Genomic DNA, 26,766 nt, shown 5'->3' on the forward strand with positions numbered 1-26,766 from the left:
GCTTTATGACTATTTGACTATTACAGGGGGACTGAAGCACAAAGCGATGCTTCTTTGATACTATATTTGTATAGTGTTAGAACGTTTTGTGCAGTTCCATTGGTTTCTGAAAGATGACTGTTTTGGCTTTGGATGAAAACAGTAAAGATGAGATTATATGCACCATATTAGAGTCCTCAGAGGTTCAATTCTATGGTTTCTTGTCCAAGACAATTGTTCTCATTACATTAAAGTTCTATAAATATAATTTTTTAATGCGCAAGTAAAGATTTATTAAGCAGTGAAATCTTTTATGGTATATAGTGTGTTTTGCTAAAGGAAAGCATATGGTGTATACAGAAAAAGAATCAGTTGGCTTTTTCGGTAAGATTTTATACACTTTTTATCAGGATTTCATGATCATATTTTTATTTGAAAACAGTGACAGAAAACCGAGCAGCAAGACCCCTCCAACACTATCAGTATTGGGCACAAATCCCAGTTCACTTTTCTGTACTATGTAGCAATACAGAAGACAATACATTAACTTTATTGGGTCAGCCCTCTTGTGACATCACTAAGTCTCCTCAGGTGTAAATTTAATGGTATGATAGAGAATAACTAATTTGCATAAAGGGGTGAATGTGGGTGCCACCAGGTGAAGGAGAAAGCTAAATCTGTTTATTCCCCTATCATGCATTAATCTTGTAATTTAGAAACATAGCGGGCTAGGGTACACATATACATTCTCCGTGTTGCCAACCAGCACATGTAAAGTGCTATCCCGTGGTATGTGAGAACTAAATAACTGATTCCCTTCAGAGAGCTTATTTATCACACATAGTACAGGACAGCTGCTAGACAAAATTGCTGATGATGGATACATGCATTCGTATGTATGCCTTCCTTAGAACGCAAAAGTCCAAACTGATAGTTGTGCACGCATTTCGTGATTGAAACATCCAAAGCAGACCATAGCAAATGCTGTATATCTGTAAGGTCATTAAGTTACATTCTGTGAAACGCCTTTGAGTCATGCAAAAACCTTATAACTTGGATTGTCCACAGTTCTATGAATGGTTAACATATTGTGAAGTTAGCGGATGTCTATGTCTGTGGTACCGCTTATTCAAAAGTACCACAGTACTAAACTGAGCGGTCGGGATTGGTTTCACTGCCACAGATCAATCTTATATAAGAATCTTTGTGACAGAGCACTATTGACAACTTTTTATAATGAAGGACAGCATTACATTATTAAGCACGGGCTGGACAGCTGAACAAGATTATTGTACTGGGCTGTGGGCTACCAGTCAGATAACCATTGTATGGATATACTTATATAATACTAAAATGCGTCCAGTTTTTTTTATTCCAGCATTAATAAAAATTCTAGCAAACATAAAAATGTCTGATGCCATTATAGAACTTCAGCATTGCAACTGAAAAAGAACATTTGTAATAAGTTGTGGTTTACTGATTCTACGGATCCCTTCATTGTTCACAATTATTTAGCAGACATGGCATGTTCTTGGTAAAAACTGCCAGCCCCAACACAACAAAAAAATAAAAAAAATAAAAACCCTGGCAAAGTAGTTAAATCTCAACTTCTCTCCTCCTGAGGGTTAACTCAAAAAGGGTTAATTTAAAGTAAAGGCAATGATGGGTTATATCCCTGATACGTGAAATATAGCTTTAAATGTTAACGGTTTTGTGTTCTCTGGTTATTCAGTAACTTTCCAAGAATATAAACCAGTAAAATCTCTCTTCCCTATTTAAGACAGAAACGTCCGGTAAACAGCTAAGAGCAAGAAAAAAAAAAAGTGACTGTGTCTTACATCATTAGTTACGGTTCTCAAAGAGCCCCAATCTACATGGCTCCCTCTAAAATCTGCTCGGTCAGGCAACTAAAAAAAAAAAAAGATTGAAACATAAGGGGAAAAAAATACATGTCCTTGATTTTTACCCAGAACACCTTTCCAAGGTCAGAAAAACTAAAATGTACACTTGTGCACAGGTTTTATTTATCTTAAGCCCTGGTATAAAGCAGCACATCTATCTAAAATAAGAAAAACTATCGTGCATGTAAAAAAATAAATACCTATTGGACAAATATAATTGTGAAGAACTAACTGTTCAGCTGGCATTTTTGAAATGATTTCCCTAATCCGTATGAATGTATCATGCTTCCGCTAGCGACACTTCCTTTACATAGACAGCTCTTGTTTTTGATACAAAGTTTCCGTGTTTTCACAATTTGACAAATGTATGAATTTAGCAGCTTCCTAGCATTATATTACAGCGGTATTCATGTATCTAACACAAAAACAGGCCCCTTATTACTATATATATATAACTGCTCTATGTAATTAAGTCTACTGTACAGTTGTGAGGGTTGTTTTGTTTATTAATATACATATATGCTTGCATGTTTACATCTGATGTACATATGTTTGTTTATCTACATCCACCTATTGGAAGGATAGATCATCAAACGCCTATAGCTCAATGGCCACTTCACATCGAGTCAAAATGGGAAAGACATTTTGCTGGTTTCAACAGCCATTAACATTACAATGTACGCAAAGAGAATTTAAGAAATAATCTTTGTGAGTGTTTGTGTGTGTGTGTTTTTCTTGCAGTAAGCATAATCAGTGGAAATATACCAAAAGCAAAGCACTATAAGTTAAATATACACTTGAGCTTAGCTGCATGACATTACTCGTTAAGAGAGAACAAGCTAGAAGGGAAATTTGAGCTTTTTACTTTTTTTTTCACTTTCTTGCAAATATATAGATATGTTGATCTTTTATTTGTTTTTCTCCCAATCACATTATCTTCTAAAGAAGGTGGGGTTTCTCAAGCAGGCGGCTAGTCACCTGCAACAACCAAGAGGTCCGGCAGAAGCTTCTAGGCTGCTGTCTGTGTCGGATGCCAGTGTCTGATCGGTGGACATAGAGGAGATATCGTTGACAGATGAGGAGGGTGGGAGACTCTCACTGCTGTTCACTGCTGCACCTGTGCTAAGAAAATGAACGGCAAAGCAATTGAAACTTAGTAATTAATTGGAAGTGAAATGAGAAGAAGAATAGTTATAAAAACACTGACAATATAGTTACACAACAACATTCCAATCATCTAAGCCAATTTCAGGGTTGTCATCAATGAATCTTCCAGCGGGTGCTGCCAACAGTGTATGTTTTTAGCAGCTCCTCACATGGAACCTGGAGACCACTGAGAACTGCTGATTGTTGAGGGATAGTGACCATACCTACTACTGCCTGGTTAACATTCCGCATCTATTATGTTCCCAAAGACTTTGGCTTTTAAGAATATTTATTTCATAAAATGTGGATGTTAAAGGCTTATGAAAAAAGGTATGGCACAAATATTTTGTGAATTTTGGAAATTTGGCTATGGTGTCAGCTTATATTAAGTTGGGCTGAGTTGCAATTGGGTCTCCAGGAATCATATTTAGGAGCATATACTCAGGGGAGGGCTGGCAGCCTAAGGCCTGGGGGGCAAGTTTAGTCAAGTGGCCCGTTGTGCCACCGAATGAGCACACCATCCATGCCCATCTTTTCCTGATTTTCTAACGCGTATTGATGTAATGTGATGGGACTGGGAGTAAAAAAAATTATGTTTAATACATTAAAAAATGTAACAAAATCTTTGTAACAAAAAAGATAAGCATCAAGATAACATTAACAAATTACAGTCCAGAGTGAGCCAACTTTGTCCCCAAACAGCCCAGCGTGAGCCAATTTTGTCCCCAAACAGCCCGCCCTGACACCAGTACAGGCTCTGCCACACCGACACCCAAACACACACACCAGGACAGGCTCTGCCACACCGACACCCAAACACACACACAACAGGACAGGCTCTGCCACACCGACACCCAAACACACACACACACACACACACCAGAACAGGCCCTGACACACAGACAGCCAAACACACAGACGCCAGGACAGGCTCTGCCACATCAATACCCAAACACACACCAAGACAGGCTCTGCTACACCGACACCCAGACACACACACCAGAACAGGGCCTGACACACAGACAGCCAAACACACAGACGCCAGGACAGGCTCTGCCACATCAATACCCAAACACACACCAGGACAGGCTCTGCCACACCGACACCCAAACACACACACAACAGGACAGTCTCTTCCACACCGACACCCAAACACACACACACACACACACACACACACACCAGAACAGGCCCTGACACACAGACAGCCAAACACACAGACACCAGGACAGGCTCTGCCACACCGATATCCAAACACACATACACCAGGACAGGCTCTGCCACACTGACACCCACGTCCAAAATGCTTTCCACACTGGTTTGCTGTTTGTTTGTTTTTCCCCCTTGTGTATTGATGCCCCAGCCAGCCCCCCTTTGGTTTTAATGTATTCCCCCCCACACCCTTGTGTATTGCCCCATTGTGGATATGTGCACCCAGCCAGCCCCACTTTGTACATTATGCCCTTTGTGTATTGCCCCATGTGGATTTGCGCCCCCAGCCAGCCCCCTTTGTACATTATGTCCCAACACCCTTGTGTATCGATTTATGTGATGTCCCCATCCAGCCCCCCTCCCTTGTGTATTGATGCCCCCCTTTGCATTGTTAATGACCCATGTATATTGAACCCAGCCACCCACCCCCACCTTTGTGTATTGATTTATGTGGTGCCCCAACCACCCTGTTGTGTACTTATACCCCCTAGCCACCCCCATTTTGTATTTAATTGTTGACCCATGCAGACCCCCCTTTGAATATGGCTCCCCTTCTGCCTATTCCCCCAACTATTTTTTTATTCTTTTTAATACTTAAGTTTTTGCTGTCATCCTTCACTGCTGCTGTCATCCAGCATGCTCCTCTAGCTGTCACGAGGAGCTGTTCCGTGTGACTCCGCCCCCTTCAGCGGCCCATCACATTGACAATGTGACGTGTCTCTCAAGGGGGCGGAGTCACATCGAACAAGACACTGTGCGGCACTGTGCAGGCACGCTGGCCGCTTAATGATTTTAAAGCGGCCAGCGTGTCTTACCGCCGCTTTAAGACTCGCAGCCACATCGGCTGCAATGGCATCTCGGCCGGCCCACCGCAGATGCTGCGGGCATTAAAGACGGCCCTGGCGTGGCCGAATCGGCCACTTAAATGGGCGGCCGCGCGGCCGTTTAATGTAGATTCAGGGCGGCCTGGGGGGCAATTGCCCCCCTGCCCAGCCCGCCCCTGCATATACTATAGACCAAAGTAATAAGTAGGGTGGCTGCAATAATGGGCAATTCTTTTCTATACAAATACCTGATTTGTTGTTGCTCTGACCTGCTCAATAATAAGGAATTTGCCCATTTATAAATATCTTGGAAATTGAAATTATATCTGAACACTTTTTTTGTATATAGAAAAAAAACATTTAAAGCTAATCTGCAAAAGAATACCACAAGTAAGTATACATTCAGTGCAAACTTACAAAGCCCACCTGCACTGGTCTTAACAGCATTTCACTGCATTCAATAGCCAAATATTTTAACAATTTAAAAATCTGTACTTTGTATTTTTTTAATATATGTGTATGTATATATATATATATATTCTCCCCTTTTTGCATTTAAAAAGTCCACTAAGTTGCTCAAAATACATAAAACTGTATAAACAAAGTGATTTTGTGAAAGGGGCATTGTTCTTAAAAGAATATAGCTAGTGTGTTTAGTGCTTCTAGCCATATAGGCTTTATGTGTGAGTTGAAACATTATACAAAATATTAAAATTAGTATTCGTTATATGCTATTATGTTTACGTTTACGTCAGGCTGCTTGAATTCCTACCAACAAGGCTGTAAAAGCAACTAAAACCGTCTAGCGCCAGTTCAACCTCCAGAAAGAGGATTGTCTTTGAGCTGACTGCTCCAAAACGGAGAATTTGGAGAATACTTCATACACGTAAGTGTTCACAGTCTAATCCCCAAAATTATCATGGCACATCAAATGACAGCATTATTGAAACATACATTTACATACTTCAGAACTTAACTAACTGAAACATCCTGGAGATTTAAGTTCCAAATGACCATTTCAATGGCTAAGTACCGACCAGACTCCAATCTACAAATATTTCACGCAAAACCATTACATTCTGTGGTGCTTAGAAATCATTGGAAGGAATCTTCTACATTTTAATATAGAACCGAGAACAAAGAACATACTGAGCAATCGTTGTCTGTGGCCGTTGCGTTTAGAGAAAACACAAAACCATCAGGTGAAATACTGATTATTCAACGGCGGGAGATAAATTGCTAATGGGTCACTTAGACTAAGTACAGTCCCATAAAAGATTCTTTATAAATTCATTACGAATTCCAGAAAATTGGTTGCCCGAGAGACTGATTACATTAACGTGAAGGCACAATTCTGGAACGGAATTCACTTAGTCTTCTGAATCGGATGCCATGCGGCGAGAGGGACAAATAAATACACAGCATGCCGTAATTCCTCAAATCAATCCTAGGTTTGCAGTGAAATGGAAGTGAAAAAATTTGAAAGAGGGGTCCTGTGTATTATGCAGAAGACTGACACCAGACTCAATGGTTGCTTTTGTTTCACAGCTTAAACAAGAGTTTTTAGCACACCGCATTATGTCACACTGGGCTATAGTTTCCTATTATACTTTAAAAATAGTTTTTGTATTAAGTTTTAAAGTATTGCCTCTGCCAGCAAAGCCTTGATCCCAGTGAGATGAAACACTCTTGTGTCAGACAACATAAATAAAAGTGTGCTTTGGGTTGCATGGTTATGCAGCCATAAGTAATTCATCAACGTCAATAAGTAATTCAGTAGAATTAAACCTTTGACTCTCAGCCAGACTACTGGGCAAATATTCACCCATTAGAAAACCGATCTGGTTGAAAAGGACAATTTTCTTTGCTCTCCATTTGTTCTCTACTGCTATGAGATTGGCACCACTATCTATGTTAACACAATCTGTCTTGGGAACAGGTTGCACACAAATGAGTAACTGGCTTTAACCGAGCAGAACATAATTAGTGCCACGTGTGTTTTTAAAATACACGGTATATATTGTTTCTATCTGTTCATTTTGGATATATTGTTTCTATCTGTTCATTTTGGATATATTGTTTCTATCTGTTCATTTTGGATATATTGTTTCTATCTGTTCATTTTGGATGACTAACGAGCTTCTGCGCACAGCCTCCCCACATTATTGCGGTTGCACATCGTTGGGCAACCGACTGGCTCGCTTAATCACAAAATCAGCAGGATAAACTGTCAGTTGTGGCTCATGTCAAAATGGAAGCACAAGAAGATTTGTTCGGTTCTTTGCTAAACAGCATATGCCTCGCTATCTGTTTACGGATTGCTGTTTCATGCAATCTGGACATGAATGCTAATTCTGCTGTCCTGCATTATTTATAATCATTTTCATAGCTTTTTGATCGGACCATTAAACATTTAAAGACAGCCACTCATATTTTTGAAGGTACTCGAGCTATACAGTAAAGGACAAGTATGCCACACATGACAGTCTATTGACAAGAATCATTTGGGTAATCCAACTGTATAATGTCATCTATATATGTGTGTGTGTGTGTAATATGAGAATAAATAAAACGTTTAGAGACCCTTCAGCTATTTCATTGTCTCATAAAGTAATCAACTCATTTTCCTCAAATATGAGGAGCAGATCATGAGTTAAGTTTTAGAGTTTGTTCAGATGCGAAAGTGTCTCTTACATTGCAGTTAAAACAAATTAACAAGGTCAGCCAAGTGAAATAGCTATCTATACTTATAAAGCATTTCTCTTAGCAGCAGGGACCAAAAGCGTGTTACAAGTCAACACCATGTAATCCCGGCTTGTAACACGGGCTTGTAATGTCTGCATCACAGAATCAGGCAGGTAAATGAATAGAAATGAAGAAAAACACTAATTTGATATAATTTCCTAATATAAGTTGTTTTTCCCTGATGATAATTGTCACCATTGCCCTCTTTGTGTAGCTGTATCCCATACCAACTTTAGGGATTAAAACGGCAGTTCCATTTTTACTAGAGTCTTCTGTCCACCGAGCGATAGAGAGATGTATCCTTCACGGGGCATAACCACGTTGCTATATTATCAGTTGTGAAGCCCAGTGATTCGGAGGAGCATAAGTGTTTATTTTGCTCTCTGGCTATTATTGACAGCTTGTTCGGGGACACTTTAGGAACGAAAGCAAAAGTACCCCATGTAACAGGACAGAGATAAAGGGCAGGAGATAGAGACTGCGCCTCACCAAAGGTTATTCCTACTTTAACCAGGGACTTTTCACTCCATTAGGAACTAAAAACTATAGATCTATAAATATATCAACATCTATATGTTTTCGTATGTTACTAACATTCTTTGTAACCGTTTCTGTGTATTTCCGGGCATCGCTCTACATCCCTGTATTGTTACGTGTAAGCAAATACTGACAAAAAGTGAAATATGAAATGAAATGTTTACATTTCTTGGGGATTTCTCCGGTGTAAAGCCAATTTTCTTCATGCTTCAGTTTATGATTGATTTTTTACTTGCATATGGTTTAATAATTCATTGCAAATTACACGGGTACATTTTCTATCTGCATCCAATTGAAGCACAATTACTTTCGTATTGTCCATCAACATCTAAGTTCTCAGGAGAACAAAACTGCTTCATCATCCATCGTTTTAATCAGATTTAGTCTGCAATGCAGTAATACACTGCGATACTGTCGAACATTTACAGTGTGTGATACTGGGTATCCACAAAGTAAAAACATTTAGGTGCAAATTTATAATGCAGAATTTTGATTAACAGAAAATGTAGCTACTTGGTTGATAAGGGTTATCAATATAATATGTATACTCACATAAGTGATCATGATTATAAAGTTTTACGGTGATCCGCAATCTCCACAAAATGCATAATTATGTGTGATGATGGATAATCAAAAATGTGTTAGTTTGTAAAAAAAATGAAACAATACATAGAAATTTGGTCTCCTTAGGACAGGGGCGTCCAACCTGCAGCCCTCCAGCTGCTGCAGGACTACATCTCCCATAATGCTCTTTCAGCTAAGGGGCTGGCTGAGGAGTATGGGAGATGCAGTCCTGCAGTAGCTGGAGGGCCGCAGTTTGGACGCCCCTGCCTTAAGAAGATACACTTGTAAGTAAAAGTAAAAACCGACTTGCATTTTGTTTCATTAATATGGATATGACATTTGGCGCAACTTACTTTTTTGAACAATCAAGCAATGCAGTACTCCAATTACTACAGCTTGGCATCTATTTACCACTGAAGGCTATTGAGTCAGATAACACTTTAGGGATCTTTGTGTCAGATATGGTAGATGCACAAGTTGCAAATGGTTTGGGTGGTCAACTCATGCAAAGACCCATAAAGTTTACGACAGTATGGTAACTTCTGAAAATAAGATAATTCCAGTGTTTGTTTTCTAGGTATTCACCAGGGTAATTTTGGGGTATTTGGTAAATGTGAGTGTAACTTGTGTACATTCCACATTATGTCTGTACGCTGTGAAACAGTATGCCTCACTGCTAAATCAAATTACTAAGTGACGCTAATTTCTATGAAAAAAATCAACAAGCCGGTGGAGGATCCACTGGCATCAAGAATTGCCCCAGTCTTAGGATGGCAGCCATTACATTATTACTGATGAGAAGATCTCAAAATCAATTGAGAGCAGACCCTGAGTGGAAAGGAAATTAGGACCGTGTGCTGTCCTATTCTGTTAGTGCTCTACCACTAACCAACTGCTTAATAGAACGGAAGAAAAGTAGCTAAAAATGGATTCGATCATACGATCAATGGTTAACGCTCGTGATTAAGTGCCATTAAATCCAAACAACCTGGGTCCTGACTCTGTTTCCTGCTCACCTGCTAGTCTACACAGCACTATAGATTTTATTTTTTTAAATTTAAACCACTGATTGTGTGACTGGAGTCACTACAGTGAAAATTAAGGTTTTTTTCATAGCCTTTCTCAATGAATTGATAGATACTTTTGTTTTACTATGCCTCACGGGTTGACTCCAGATGGGGGCATAGCTCACTGTTAAAAAAGATATTTCTTCAATCAGAAATAGCGAAACTAGAAAAAAAAACCCCTGTAGAAATGTGAAAATTAAATCTGTGTACCATAAGACCAGACAAAAGAAAGCATAATGAAATTAAACTAGTTTGGCTTTTGACATCATTATGCGACTATTTACAAAGAGTACCTGAAGGAGAAGGTTGACCTTTTACTACACCATTCTTAGTCTTCTCTTCAAAGTTCATTACTTCTTTGTAGATGAGCTCTGTGGAACAAAATATACCAATACATTTTCTGTTGACAGCGACATTTCACCAAACCTATATATACTGTAGTTCTATATTGGATTTTTACATTAATTAGTCCTCATATATAAACTAAGTACCCTAAAATATAGGTCAATAAGAAAAATGCAAAAGACTGAGCTCTATATAAAGCTGAAATCCGACTGTGATATCAACACTGATTGAATATTGTCTAGAAAGCATGATGTTTGAAGAATCTGCCAGTATAGTCACATCTTCTGGATCCAGGATTGCATTTAGAAATGATTGGGATATTTTTAAACGTGTTTCCTAAAATAACAAAAAGTATAACTAAAACTTTAAGAACATTTCTGGTACAAAATAGGATAGGTGGTGAAATCGCCTGGAAATGAATAGAACATTAATAATTACTCAACTTTTATCACTAATTGGTCAACCATTATTCTGTTGAATATAGTACATGGCACATTTTTGGATTTATTCATCAAAGAAGAGGACTTTTTCTGGAAAAGCCAGTGTTATATTATATTTCAGCATCTTTACTCTCCCTACATTAATTATTTAATTCGTGTTATATTATTAAATAATTATTTATGTAGTGTCATATTACCTTTCAGACATATATTATGGTTGCATTACCTAACTGTATGTCACATTTTATCTCTATATTTCCTATTTTAATCCCACACCTGTGCCTTATATTTATATTTCGGGCCTGCTGTACAGACATGGGCTGTGTAGACAATGGGTTGTACCATGAACAGTTCTTCTGATAGGGAAAATACAGCTACTTACGGTAGTAAGTAAGGGGACACCCACCTGACCCATGACTGATAACATTTGATCACGCATTATTACTGTACCTTTCCATTCTTCAATGGTATGTTCTCTTTCATCCAGTTGCTTGTCATAAATCTGAGGAGGAGGCTGTAAGACACAAAGGAAGGTATAATCAGCCCAAATTGTGTTTCTCGTGTAAGCAGTTTGCAAAGAACTCTGCAAAAGTGAAAAATAGAAGTGCAAGCAGTTACAACTATAAGGGCAAAATTAGGGATGATTATTCTTTTAATTTATTTGATGCCCATTTAATATGAATAATTCTGTACATAAATTGCTAAGCAACTGTATAAAAGGTATTTAGATCCACTGACAGACATTTAAGTATTAGCATTATTTTCATATTAACATCATATCAGAAGCATTTCAGTGTAACGATCATGCATACTGGTTTTCCCCTAATTAAGTGCAATGCCTGTTTCATCAACTCATGTCTCAATAAACATTAACTTGGCTAAACATACCTACAATATGGGTGTATGTTAACGCCATTAAGTTATTTTATATTTTGCTAAACTTGGCAGTTTGACTCTCCCTAAAAGATTCTTCCAAGCTGACAATTAACTTTAAAAAGCCAAATACCAAACCAAAAACAATATTTAGGATGGCAGGGAAATAGATTGTCACAGTTGGTCCCACTGACGTCACGAGACACTCCTGCGACCTGGAGTTTCCCCGCAATGACCCAGAGAAGCGACGCTTCACCCAGAGGCTCTGGGCAAAACTGAGTTTCCAGGTGTGATGTGTGTACAGGCACTTTAATTGTATGTTCGCACACTGTCAAATATTCCGCCCCAAGCACGAGGATTTAGTTTAACTTGGACTTATGCATGCCAGTGGCACACCAGTACTCAGGTTGACACAAGTGAATGGAAAAAAAAGAAGGAATCAAACAGTTCTGTAGAGTGTTTGACATAAGAACACTGGCAGGTTTATGGGCTTTCAATTATTAAATTAAATCTACAGACAAGAAAAAGCACACTGAGACATGTGAACACACAAATATTCAGATGGTTGCATGGACATACAGCACTGTGAAAAGTATTTGGCACCTTCCTGATTTCTTATTTTAGCATATTTGCCACACTTAAATGTTTCAGATCATCAAACTATTTTCAATATTAGACAAAGATAGCTCAACTAAGCACAAAATGTCATTGATTTTGCCCTTAGATACTAAATCAACCAATTAACCAAATTTACCCGGGTTCAATTTCACTAGACACACCCAGGCGTGATTACTGCCAGCCTTGCTGAATCAGTTAAATCAATTAAAGAGAACCTTTCTTTCAAAAGTGAAGTAGGACAAAATGTCTCAAAAGGCAGCACACTATGACACGAAAAAAAATGAAACAGATGAGAAACAATTTCTAAGGCTCTGGGACTTTATCTACAAATACTATATCAGCAGTAAATTCCAAGCTGGTTTAATGGAAGTTTCTGTAATTTAGCTAATCATAATTACTTTCTTTGCCAGCTAGTGTATGTGTATTTTTTGCTGTAGATCAACACTGGGTTTGGTAACTAAAGCATCATAGGGGACAATGATAATCTGTATTACAGAATAAGAACAATGGCTTGTATGTGGGAATGGAGTATGAGCCCCAAATGTCAAGGGGAAACGCTGACTCTTTCCTCCAATGACACCTGTCCTTGGTGCCTAAGAGAATTAGGTGAAAAATCTCTCCCCATGCCATGTTTCCTTGCTCTTCTCTTTCTCTTTAAGAGATGACATCATAAGTAATGACAAATAAAAAAAGACCTCTTTGTGTATCACATTTCCAGAAACCACCCTCCATACTTAAAGTGGTCCAACCATACTTAAAGGGGTACAGTCCCCAAATCCCCACCTTTAATGAGGCTCTTAATTCAGTAGCCAACAGATGCCACTAGGTCAAGCCAGCTGACCCATGTGGCACAATAGTTTAGCATTTGGTCCAATGCAATGTATATTAACTCTTCCAGAACTCTGACCTTCTCTACCTTCCTCAGCTGTTCCCTCAGGGATGGACCTATAAATTGGTATTAGGCATTTGGCAGCACTTAGCAGATGTTTGGTTAGCCAGCCTCTGTAGGACAAGAGCGATCCCCTTATATTATGGAGTAGCATCACATCCAGGGTCGGAGGGAAACCGTGCCCTGTCGCTTGCTCTATCACTCGTTGCACCCCCCTCCAAAATGGTTGCAGCCGCCCGCACTCCTACAATATGTGTAAAAATGTCCCCAATTTGTTGTCACATCTCTAACATGGATCAAAGCCATGAAACATTCTGCCGAGACAGCTCGGTTTCCTGTACCACAATGTTAGAACTTCATATGCATTCTCCTTATGGGAAAGAGTACAGATTGACTCCCATTGCTGACCTGAGAGTTATTTTCCCAGCACCCCCTCATCTTCCCATAAAAGCTTGTGGTGTGGCATAAGCCCCAACCTGGAAAGGTTGATGAGTTGAAGAAAAAGTGGTGAACCGGCGACAGGGTCATGGCCGGCCAAGCCTTACGGATCCACATGGGAGTGAAGGCTGGCCCGTGTGGTCAAATCCAACAGACAAGCTATTGTAGCTCAAAATGCTGAAAAGGTTAATGTTGGTTCTGACAGAAAAGTGTCAGAACACACAGTGCATCGCAGTTTGTTGTATATGACCAGTCAGGGTGCCCATGCTTACCACTGCTAAAAGCGCCTACAACTGAGACGTGAGCTTAAGAACTGGACCACGGAGCAAAGGAAGAAGGTGGCCTGGTCGGATGAATCACATTTCCTTTTACATTACGTGGATGGCCAGGTGTGTGTGTGTGCGTGTGCATCGGGGGACACATGGCACCAGGATGCACCCATAGAAGCCCCACCTTTCAAATAATAGGACTTAAAGCATCTGCTGCTAATGTTTTGGTGCCAGATACCACAGCAAACCTTCAGAGGTCTAGTGCCTTGATGGGGCAGGGCATAAATGTTATGGCTGATTGGTGTATATTTTATTTAAATGGACACACACTTAACATGTATAGAAGTTTTATCATCAGTAATAATTTTATCTATATAACATCTATATCTATATAACATATGAAACAGGTGATGGATCTGCAACCATCAGGACAGAAAACAAATATATAAAATAGAAACAGAATCTAGACTAAGAAAGCCATTGCATTTATTTCAGTTTGATAGCTAAAAGTAATTTGCTACATGAGTATCTCTAAATCCCTACAGACATGATGATGTGCTTGCTTTTTATATAACACATCTATTTGTATAACAGAGTATTTTTTTATATTTCCATTCCCATAAGAATAATCTTTAATCATTCCTTCCCTAGTTGAGTGACAGCTGGTTTATTTCACAGCCAGCAAGATTTAGGGCTTGTATGGATTATTCTAACATAAACTTCCCTATACTGTCAGAGAGCTTTTATAACATTATGGCCGCCTCTGTATTGCATAATGGAACATTTTGGTATGGCATTTTGGTATGTCTATCGTACAACCTCTACTGCTAACATCACAGTCTGAAACTCAACATATTAAAGATGCATTCGGTTTTTCCATTTACAATTGTAGAATATATAAACCTTATTCTGTGTTTTCACTGGTTGTCCATTCCACCTCTCCCTCACAGGTTCCTGAGGCTGAAAACAGAGGAGAATGGGTACAAATAGTGAAATCATAAGGTAAGCACAGCAGAAATCTCACACAATTTTCACACATTGATTTCTGTAAACCTATATATATATATATACATATTACATTACTCCTTTAAACATAGTTTATGCTAGTTATACACAGTGGTATATTGTTGTACTCAGAGGCAAAATATAATAATACATCGTGTAGCTAAAATGGTGTATTTTGTTTAAATACATACTAATATACCCAAAACATGATCTGCAAGTTGCAGGTAAATGTGATCTCACAGACCTCACAGCACCATGATGTATTATAAAGGGATATTTTTTACTGCAAAGAGCTCTGGTTGGTCCTTGAGTAATATATAGCAAAATCATTGTCATTTTTGTCATTGATGCATTTGCTCTCCAAAATATTTCTATATGAAACACCCCATCCACTTTGGTTACTTAGCAAGCTACTGTGTTCTTCAGAATGACAAGCCTTAACACTACCACTCGGATAGGAAACAGCATGCCCTCAAAAACGCATGTCCTCAATGGATACTTGGGCACCCTGGGTTTCATGCCGCATCTCTGGGTTTCCGGTTCGTCACAGGAGCGACGTTGCCGCATGCCCCACTGCTGTCCATCATCCTGCAAGGGGGACTTCGGGTAGCTGGAGCCAAAAGGTTGCCAGGTATGCTTTAATGCCTGTGCACATGGAGCTCTGTGTGACCTGCCACTAGCGTAAACAGCGAGCACTTCCCAGGACGCTGCCAGCAGTTAAATAAACATTGGCCTAAAGAGGACACCCGTCAATTTTGTTCATTATCAGATTAACCCCTTAATGACAAAGCCCATACATGTACGGGCTCAAAATGCATTGTTTTCAATGGGTTTAGGGACCGCCCATTGTCCTTAAGGGGTTAAAAATATGTTTTCAAAATATTGTGTTGTTTTATGTTTTTAGTTCTGGTTAATGTAACTTTTTCAGGCAGCTACATAGTTTAAGTATTAGGGTGTGTTCTAGATCTGCTATCTTAGCCCAATCTACTAACCAAACACCCTGACAATAGAATGGTTTAGATTTAATGACCCATCTGGACACTGACTAACAAAAATCTATGTAGGAAAGAGAGTCATTAGCACTGGCATAAAGAATCAGGTTAATGTGGAATTTGAAACAGTCATTAACTGTAAGTTTTAGAAATGTATTTATTTTTTTATTGCACATATTATGCATCCTGCTTACAGTGGAATAATACGAGTACAAAGGTAAATTCCATAGTGCGGACAGGCAGCATTAAGTTTGGCTTTCCCAGCATGTATCTAAGTAAGCACTAGTGCAGGGGAGTCCAACCTGCGGCCCTCCAGCTGCTGCAGGACTACGTCTCCCATAATGCCCTTTTAGCTAAGGGGCTGGCAGAGGAGTATAGGATATGTAGTCCTGCAGCAGCTGGAGGGCCGCAGGTTGGACACCCTTGTACTAGTGCAGGGCTAGGCAAACTTCGGCTCTCCTGATGTTGTGGACTACATGCTCTTACAGTCATAATGGTGGCAAAGCATCAAGGGAAATGTAGTCCACAACATCTGGAGAGCCGACGTTTGCCTACCCCTGTACTAGTGCTAGGGTTTGACCCGGAGATTGCCGTGTGAGCGCTGCTCCTCCGGTTCTCCGGGTCAAGACCCGAATCCTCCGGGTCGCAGGGTCTTGACACGCCCCGCTCCCCGCACATTTTTTTTCTGTAAATGGGGGTGTTTCCCGCTGCCATCAGCGGGAACGCCCCCGACGCCAGTGGGAACGCCTGTTGATGTCCGTGTGCAGTCCTGGCCACTTCCCGCAAGGGAAGGCTCCGGGTAGCCGGAGCCGAGAAGTTCCCAGGTATGCATACCGGGAACTGCCCTTTGCTTCAAATTCATATACCAGATTCCTGTATTTGAGTTTGGGTCGTATAATTTTTATTTTCTTTGGCTTTTACAGCACCCTAAAAATACAGTCGATTTTATATTCTCCACTGGAAGTGTGTCTGGACATCATATATCACGTTATTCATTTTACTTCTGAAATCTCTGGTCGGATTTAATAAGAAAAACCACTCCACATATTTTCTTTAAACCAAAGCAATCTCTCAGATACCACGAGGAAGCCAATATCTGCTCATATAGCAAATAATCCACTTTAAAAGGCACGCAGAGGATGGAACATATTTAGACTTTGTAAACCGGCATCAACAGTGTGTGACTACAATGAGAATTAAAATAAATTGAGCATTAACAGTTTTACGAGACAGAGTTGAATCTGAAATATAAGCCTACTAAATACCTCATATTCACTTTATTTTTATATCAGACGGCAACGAAAGCTATTTATCTTTTTGCAAGCTATAAAAATACTGATCATATTCCATACTGCATAGTTTATTGATGTGCTTATACAATACATTTAAATAATAATTTAGCTCCAGGCAGTTTTGCGGCAAGTAGGTGAACTGTAGAGCTAATCATAATCTTGCCAATATAAATTAGTCATATATCTAGGGATGTTGAATTTCCAGATATTTTGAAGCCATTACTCTTTTTCAGAAAAAAACCTGCAATACTGAATAGGCAACAATTATTTTCTTTGCACCCTTTTAGTGACCTAAATTAACGCTGAAAATTTATGGTGATTCAGACATTTAAAATGGCTTTATTTTTTCTTATAAACGCCACTAGCTTTTTCTCACAATACGCATATTTTTTTATTTTGTTGAGTAAACGTCTCATTAACCATTGTTGCCTCAGGTTTCTCAGGTGGGTGTATATATACTCCTAGACACAAGCAGTCCAAATGGTTCATTGCATTCTACATTGAGATGAGATGTATACACAATCCTGTACAACCACAACCCACACTACAACCCATTTTTTTAGCAACAGTCTATTTTAATTTTTAAAGTTGCCAAGGGGGTGGACGGTGAAAAGTGTGGATGGATGTCGGGGGGCTTAAAAAAACTAAAAATTATTTTTTTAGATCATTACCCCCCTCCATCCCCAAAAATGGATTGGGAGAGGGACAGAATGGGGTCTATGCCTCCAAATGAGGCCCCCAAATTATTCCTTTAGCAGCCTAACCATCCTCGCCCCAAAAGGGCAGGAACAATGCACCCCAAGTGTTTTAAAAGTCTCTTATTACATCACGCCAGATGTGGGATGGAGGGTGAGGAGGAGGCATGAGATGGGGTCTGTGCCTCTTAGAGGCTATTTTTATATGCATTAACCCCCTATGCCCCTGAGCAGGGTATGTGGTTGAGGGAAGTATCTATGGGATTAACCCCTAGGTCAGGGGCGTCCAACATGCGGCCGGCGAGACCTCGAGGTGCGGCCCGCGGAAGATCGGCAGCCAGGGCAACCGATCTTACGCGAGCCGCACCTCAAGCCCTGCTACTTACTTGAGGGAGGGTCTTCTGGACTGCACAGAGGAAGCGGAGTTCACGTGACATCCTACTTCCTCTGTGCTTTAGCAGAGAAGGCAGAGGGAGGCCGCGCCCCCTGCTGAAGTCTGTGAGCGGCATCGAGGAGCTGCAGTGCAGGTAAGGGGGTGGGGGGGTGTTTGAATGAGTGTGTGTGATTGAGGGAATGAATCTGTGAATGAATGATTATATGAATAAATTAGTGTGTGTGTGATAGCATGGATGTGTAAGTGCTGGAACCTAGGCATGATGGGACTGTGATTGCTGTTAGCAATCACACTCCTATCATGCCAAGTCAGCCAGTACATGCTGAAACCTGGCCAGCTGCCCCCCTTGTGTAGTGATGCTGCCAGCAGTATGGGGTCTGCACTTACAGCCACCCTGTACCAGCATGTACTGGCTGACTTGGCATGATAGGAGTGTGATTGCTAACAGCAATCACAGTCCCATAATGCCTAGGTTCCAGCATTTACTGGATGGATGTGTAAGTGCTGGAACCTAGGCATGATGGGACTGTGATTGCTGTTAGCAATCACACTCCTATCATGCCAAGTCAGCCAGTACATGCTGAAACCTGGCTAGCTGCCCCCCTTGTGTATTGATGCTGCCAGCAGTATGGGGTCTGCACATCACTTACAGCCACCCTGTACCAGCGTGTATTGGCTGACTTGGCATGATAGGAGTGTGATTGCTAACAGCAATCACAGTCCCATTATGCCTAGGTTCCAGCATTTACTGGATGGATGTGTAAGTGCTGGAACCTAGGCATGATGGGACTGTGACTACTGTTAGCAATCACACTCCTATCATGCCAAGTCAGCCAGTACATGCTGAAACCTAGCTAGCTGCCCCCCCTTGTGTAGTGATGCTGCCAGCAGTATGGGGTCTGCACATCACTTACAGCCACCCTGTACCAGCATGTACTGGCTGACTTGGCATGATAGGAGTGTGATTGCTAACAGCAATCACAGCGAGCACAGTCCCATCATGCCTAGGTACCAGCATTTACTGGTTGCCTGGGTATGATAGGAGTGTGATTGCTGTTAGCAATCACACTCCTATCATGCCAAGTCATATTGCTAATTTTGTCCAATTGTGTGTTACCTACTTTTATTAAACATGTGAGTTTTTATTATTAATTTTTAAAGGTGGGGGTCATTTTCGGTTTTGGCTAAGTGAACCCTGAATGTTTTGGTCCAGAATTTTCATTTTAGTTCATCCCTAGAATAAATCTAGGGAATCCTGAATTTGTAGTCGCAAAACTTTCAAGGCCCAGAAATCAGTGAGAGGAAGAGTAAAGGTTTTGTGTCATTTTACTTTATTTTAATCTGCATATTTTATTAAAGGCCATATTTTTTGTCACAGTGAAAAATGAGTGCGGCCCGCGCACGTATACAATTCTGATGAAGTGGCCCACTGCAGAAAAAACTTGGACACCCCTGATGTTATCACAACTACGTTGGGTTAACTGTCTCCTACTGTCCGATTAATTAACTGTTAGGAGAGTGAATTGCATGGAGAGGAACAGACTCCATACCATGACTCCACCTCTCTTTATGCCTGTCCTGAGGGAGAAACAACTCCACCCAATGCCCCAGCCTAGAGATGCAAGTGAAATATGTGTGTTTTGAAATTAATTAATATTATTTGTTAATTTTACAATGGGCTCTCTAGAGTATTATGCAAATATACCTGATTTGTATAGAATTTTACGGCAGACAAGAAGCATTAAACTTTAATCAGCCCTTGGTCTTGTTTTAGATGTATCAGTTTCTATGGAAACAACCTATTAGTCTCTGCATTTTATGTCACTTGGTACAATTACACATTCCCTGAAAAAACTAAAAATTATAAAGAATTATTTCTGACAAGGGTTTCAGCATTCAACAGTACTAGGAATGTTTCTACTGCTGCATTTACTTATAAAAGTGTCAAACTCCCTTCCAAATTTGGGCTGGGAACCGCCAGGGGTGCCCACTGTCCCCACTGCTCTTTGTGCTCTACTACAAGCCATTCGGGTGAACCCCTGATATCAGTGGCTTACAGGTCGGGAAGACCCATCATAAAATCCTTGGATATGCAGACAATCTTTTGTTTGTAGTTTCCCGCCCGAGAATTTTGCTTCCTGTTATTCTACGGGCACTCGCTACCTATAGTGCACCTACCAATTTTAAGATCAAGGTTACTAAGTAAGAAATCCTAAATATTAATCTACCTTTGGGGGACAGCTGTCCTCTCAAGGCATCCTTCCCTTTTGCCTGGTGCCACCCCAAATTCAGTGTATCTTTTATATATTCTATTTATTTACACTTTGGGGAGGTTCATTACAAAAAACCTTACCTTAGGTTTTCCAAACATCTCAGCTTGGTTAAACCATGGATCCAACTAACCATCAATAAAGACTCAACTTGGTGATAATCATATTGTCCATGCGCTCTAACACACAAGAAGTGTATCCCTGAGTACCTTCTGCCACCATGTCCTAATTGAGACATCTTTGAAGCCGGTCAGTTCAATTTACCCCATTAAATCATATATTGTTGAAAACTAGACAACCCAGGGTATTGGTATTTCAAATGGCGGTATTTTAACCCTTTCCATGCACTAATTTTACCACCGGCCTTTGTCAAAATGTATGGTGATTTTTGGTGTTTTTTAACCACACATTGTACTTCAGCTATGGCATTATAGCTCCTGGTATATGTCACAGTCAAACAACACCCCAATATATGTTCAGCAACATCTCATGAGTAGAGTGATACCACCCATGCATGTATTTGTCTGGCTGGGGCTAAAAGGAAAAATTTGGGAAGCGCACTTTTTTTCATTTTGGTCAGTCTATACCCTATTTGGGACATCGTTGAACCCAGCCACTCCAATTTACAAATTTTACAATTTACAATACCCCTGTATTTGAAATACTTGTATTTTAACTTTTTCCATGTCAGGATTTCTGGGAAGATACAGTGCTAATTTTAGCACTTGGCCATAAATTTTAATTTTTTTCTATTTTTTTTTTAAATTTTTTAAAGGACGTTGCCATCTTGTGAGAGGCAAAGTCTCTTGCAGTGGTGCTTGTCACCGCTCTCCAGAGCGGTTACAGTGCATCTTGGGGTGGGTGTTCGGTGTCACTGAATGCCTCGCTATCGATTGCCTTCTAAACTCTTTTAAATCGGGAATCTGCAGCCATACAGTGTATGGCAGACGTTTTATGAAATAAAATGTATCACATGTTAAGAATTATAGAACACCATATCCTGAATGATCATTAAACCAAAATCAGTAACCACAGTTGTCCCTTCTGAACTAAACCCATGATGCTTTCAAAAACAACATACAAGTATACCCATTATTTATTATCTTTTATAACAAAGAAACCAGAAGCAGTTCAAATCCATTATTATTCCATATATTACTTATAAGAGGCACATAAAGCTGTTTGCAGCACAGATCTTAGAAAGGGTCGTAAATTGCCATTTGTATTGTAGGGTAAAAAAAATTGGAAAAATAAAAAGTTACAATATATATATTAATAAACTTCTATTCATAAATTTAGTACCAGTATTTAGAAACTGAGAAAGATTACAATTTGGGGTCCATATATTTTACTCATTTTATAAATAGTGTGGTTCACCTTATGACAAACACAGGTATTTATGACCTTGTGTGCTTAGCCACTGTCAAATTGCAAGGTCATTCCAAGCCCAGATCACCCTTTATAAAACACATAAATCTACTATTTGTGCATTAACAATTTCTCCTTTATACTATATTAAAATACTGTACATTTATTGTGATTGAATTATTTAAACCCCAGCTATGAATGCAATGTTCTATAACTATGCCTTTGGCAATATTTAACAGAAGCCAATATTTTCTCACCATATGTGACTTGGTGTTCACAGAACAAAATAACCATTATATATGTATTATAATTATTTATATGTTTATATGTTGTTGAGTGGAGCCATCTAAAGTGTCATTTTCTTCAGCACTGCGGCATTTGTTCAAGAATTGTTCTTCCACCATAGATAGACCTTTGATCAACGATGCTAAAAAAATATGTACCCTGCAGTACCAAAATTATTTTCATATAGCTCCACAGTACATATCCTTCATTAACTTATTTTGGTGTCTATATTTATCTTTGAAGACTTCAATGTGATAATCCTATGTATATCATTCCATAACTGGACCCATTAAAAACAGAATTTTACATGTTATACATTCATAGCACAAATAGTTGAGTGTGATGTACTTGCGCCCATACCCCCCCCCCCGTTCCACCACTACAGGCATTTACCTTTCCCTGGAACTGATTTCAGCCAACCCAGTGAATCAAGTTGAAAGTGAAACATATTATGGAACATTTTTCCTCACCATCAGGTGCAGTTACCCCTAGTGTGTGGGTTACTTGTCGGTTTATTCGCCTCATGTCCCGTTTCCCTGTTATTCCCCATTTTATATTCCCAGTCCTGAGGGCTGTTTTCTCAGCCACCAACCCCTCCAGCCCCGTACCGAGACCTCCAGGCAAACCGCCTGCCCAGTCCCCTGCCCCACAACGTTCTCTAGGAATGAGGCAGGATTATCACCAAGGTTCCAGCCTGGCGGTCAGTAATAGATAGTGAAAATGGGGACCCCATTGTATTGTTAAATCCTTTACTGACTCTATTGTCGCTGGGAGCCCAAATTAACCAGATTATGGGGGTGGTTGTGTACCCATTGTATGCCAATACCTGATTGTTAATGTTTGCTTTGACGGCTAGTATCGGCTAGTGACTGGGGAACCGGGAAAGAGTGTGTTGTCCCAGGTTAAGGGAGCACAAATCAGCGGAGGTAGTCAGTTGGACTAGCCAGTTCCGTGACATTGAGTATAACTAAAATATAATTTAAGAACACTCAGATTAAAACCAGAAGAAGTCAATCCCTCTCAACAAGAATGTCCAGAACACATGAAACTTCACACTTCCTCATAACCAGCTTTTCTATCACCATTTCACCCAGTCAACACCTAATTAAAAAGAAACTCACTCTGTTATTCTAAGCCATTGTATATAATGGTTGGCGCTGTACTGGGAAACCCATTGAATATAGCTCTTCTAGTTTTTTTAACCAGCTGTCTACAATAATTATATTGGCTTAAGAACAGATATTACAAACTATTTTTAATAATGCCAAATTGTACATGTACCATATACAAAAGAGAAGATTATTCCTGAAATCATTTGTATGTTAAATGTTTTAGTAAATATAACATTTAAATTTACATGTATTTAAGTTATGTTGAGAGTCAATACAACCCTAACGCTGCATTCACTCATATAGCATATTCTGCAGTCGATTTAAGTTTTTGATGACCTGTTTTAGAAAATGCCACCAACTGGCTATTTAATATGGAACCTTGGAAAGTTAAACAACAAATCAGATAAGAAAAGACTTACCGCGTCAACCTCAGCAGGGTCATACCAAACATTTATATAGGGATGCTGTAGAGCTTCATCCACTGATATTCTCTTGGCTGGATCAATGACAAGCATCTTTGATAAAAGATCTCTAGCTTGACTGGCTAAAAAAATTAAAGTAGTAGAAGAATAGTTTATTACATGAAAATTAGCTAAACAACAGTCTTTATGTTTTGAAGGCAGGCCAAATAAAATGCCAACAATTCAGCTAATGTACAACAACGAGTAGACTGTTAAGTTTTTATCACCAAACCCAAACCTGGATCTCCTACAACATTTCACCTTGAACTTGACAGTCATAAGGGACAGATTTAGAAGTGTGATAAAATCTGTTGTAATACTGATTTACATGCAGGCCATAATCTAAGACAATGGGCACAGCGGTGACTTGTACTGCTAGACAGTGAGGCTGATGCACCACATAACCAACTAATTGTGGAGTTGTTCAGCATTACAATGGCAACTGCCTGGCTACTTATGATAAACAGCCCAGAGTGGTGCCAATAAAATCGAATGGTATCTACATCATATATTACCTGGAGTTCTTTGATAAGCTGCCATCCTATTCATATGTAGGAATCAATTGTTTAAAAAATATACAACATTTTATTAAGCTTCATTATTTATATAGTGTTAATCAATGGTGAATATTGATCATGTAGTGGTGATAAGAGTTTCCAAAACGGTGTGCCAAGTGCAGTAAACAGTTTATCTCATATAGTAAACCTTATCTCTTATTATGTAGCACAACTATCTTATGTTTAAATGTAATATTAAAGTATTTTCGATTCTTAATAATGAAATTCCTAATCTCTAAAGCAATGAAAAGATCTATACGGCTGATTCTAAAAATCTATTAATTGTGCTTTATCTGTCATTTAGAATTGCAAATCACCATTTATTAAAACCTAAAATAATAGCCCTTGGAGCAGCCATCTTTTTTGAAGATGTTGATTGAAGTTACTTTGGTGCTACAATTAGAAGTTAAAGTAAATCGATTATTTGTTCAGAAACTATATTTTTTTCACTGTAGAATTCAAATGCAAACTAAAATGTAAACTCCTATCCAAACTATTTTGTTTACACCTTAAGAGTTTTGGTTACCACCCCCATACACACACATACATTTTCCATCTACAGGATTTTGCGTCTAGGGATTTGGCTAGTGTTCCTTCCTAGTGCTTTATAACTTTTGCCTTCCCCTCAAAGCAAGACAAGACGTTGATATCCCAGTTGTCATCGCCAGATTTCTAGACACATCAGTTTCCAGTGACTGATATTTCTCTATCATAGTCCTTTTTCGTATTCTGCTCCAATAGGGAAACAAGGGATTCCACTGAGCAAGTCTCTGACATGATTGTAGTAAACTACAACTGTTTCATTATTTCAAGAAAACCTATAACGTTAGAGATTTTAGTAAGGAAGACTGAGCTGGGGACTGTGGAATTGATGACATTTGCACTAGTGTCTTTAATTCACAAAATGTAAGCTATGTCTGATTCCTATGTCTATTTTGTCTATTGAATTAACTGTTAGCTGTTTTAACTACACCAAGGGTCTTTTATAGGTCTGAATAACAAAAGTCATACATTTAAATTGAAATGGGATGCATTTCTCAGGTCGATATATAAACATTTTTTATGAGACAAATTCTAAGACTAACATCCAGCAAACATTTTATCCCACAGTGAAATCCATAACCGTTGAAAGGTATAGTATAGAGTTCTAAGATCTACAGGTACATAATTTCTCTATCCTTTACTTCTTTCTTAGAGCGTATAATAATAAAAAGAGCCTCTGACAGAAAAACAACTCATGTGCAACAAAAAGCCTAAAATAACAATACCTTGGTATAGCTGCTTCAGAACAATTACCGGTTGTAAAGAAGTGTCAAGTCTATTGTCAAGGACATGTTCCGACATAGGAGCAGTGATCTCTAGTCTACTACCTATGAAGCTACAACCATTTATCAAACTTATATACATTTTATGTCATTTCTTTGTATTAATGTCATAATCGTTTCCCATCTTACCTTTGAGTTTATTATGCTCAGAATCTGCTGGAAATAAAGAGTCAGGGAACAGTTTGGGGAAAGTGAGTCCAGCATATTTAGGTCTGTTCTCCACGTAGTTTCGAACCGTTGGTTGAAGCTTTTTCATGAATTCTGGGCAGGGTGTTCCAAGCTGCTCTATCACTTTATTCCACTGGTCAATATCTGAGTGTGTACAGTATTAAGGAAATAACCTGGATCTAGATCATATCTTCTTTGTAAGTGTTTGTAGGCATACGCTATTTTGTTGAGGATGCAGGTTGGCCATGTATGGGTGTAAATGTGTAATAAGCCTGATACTCAGCACAATATAAGGATTTTTACATAACAGCAAGTTTTTCCATAGCAGATCTGAACAAAAACACAACTAAATCAAACTAAATCATCTGGTTTTAATTGATCATTTAAAATATGGTAACTAGTTGATTATTCAGGAACACATTATTTAATACTGAGACAAATCATTATGTGAAATTGTGATTAATATGCATATCCTGTCCACACACGATTTGATTACATTTTCAAAACTGGATATTTCATTCAAAGGGTAATATTCTACCACACATGTGAGTTGTATTTGTCTTTTAATGATTTACACCTCAAAAATAATTATACTAGTATGGTCTTGCTAGTGCTTCTGCTAATTTCTCCTGCCAGTGCTTTGTTAGGTCACTTGAAGAAGAGCAGTAGTTGAAATACCGTTTGTAATCACGTCAAAGGAGCTGAGTGAAGCTTCACTTTGGAGATCTTCCAAAACCATATATCATTTTTATATCAATTAAATTACAAGACCAGAAAGTGACCACAACAGAGGACAAGTATATCATGACGGAATAGAGCAGCATCCAAAATGTAAGCCCAGCTGAACCAGTTATTACATTTTCCACAGATCATTACAAATTTTTCAAGTAATAGTACTAATTTCAGACTTGCTGCGCCCTGTAACAGAATGTTAGTGCATAATTATGAACGTTAGATTATTATTAATTCATGAATTAATTAATGAACATTAGTTC

At 39.1% G+C, this 26,766-nt stretch overlaps 1 protein-coding gene across 5 annotated transcripts in view; it reads right to left on the reverse strand.

The window, feature by feature from the left end:
- Positions 1-2,854: 2,854 nt before the first annotated feature.
- LOC149284341 (mitogen-activated protein kinase 10-like) overlaps positions 2,855-26,766 on the reverse strand; it is a 62,582-nt gene continuing 38,670 nt past the window's right edge. For 2 of the 5 annotated variants that reach the window (XM_089496925.1, XM_089496924.1), the window contains exons 8-12: positions 25,733-25,915; positions 23,680-23,804; positions 11,211-11,274; positions 10,269-10,346; positions 2,855-2,997 (exon numbers count right to left, since the gene is read on the reverse strand). In XM_089496925.1, coding sequence (XP_089353051.1) covers positions 2,855-2,997; positions 10,269-10,346; positions 11,211-11,274; positions 23,680-23,804; positions 25,733-25,915 — 593 coding nt within the window. Of the gene's footprint in view, positions 2,998-10,259; positions 10,347-11,210; positions 11,275-23,679; positions 23,805-25,732; positions 25,916-26,766 lie in introns of all 5 variants that reach the window. The other 3 variants (XM_089496928.1, XM_089496927.1, XM_089496926.1) reach the window with 3 other exon arrangements.

The sequence above is a fragment of the Sceloporus occidentalis genome, unplaced genomic scaffold (assembly GCF_023333645.1).
Source record: "Sceloporus occidentalis isolate IW3139 unplaced genomic scaffold, rSceOcc1.0.p SCAF_95, whole genome shotgun sequence".
Classification (NCBI taxonomy): domain Eukaryota; kingdom Metazoa; phylum Chordata; class Lepidosauria; order Squamata; family Phrynosomatidae; genus Sceloporus; species Sceloporus occidentalis.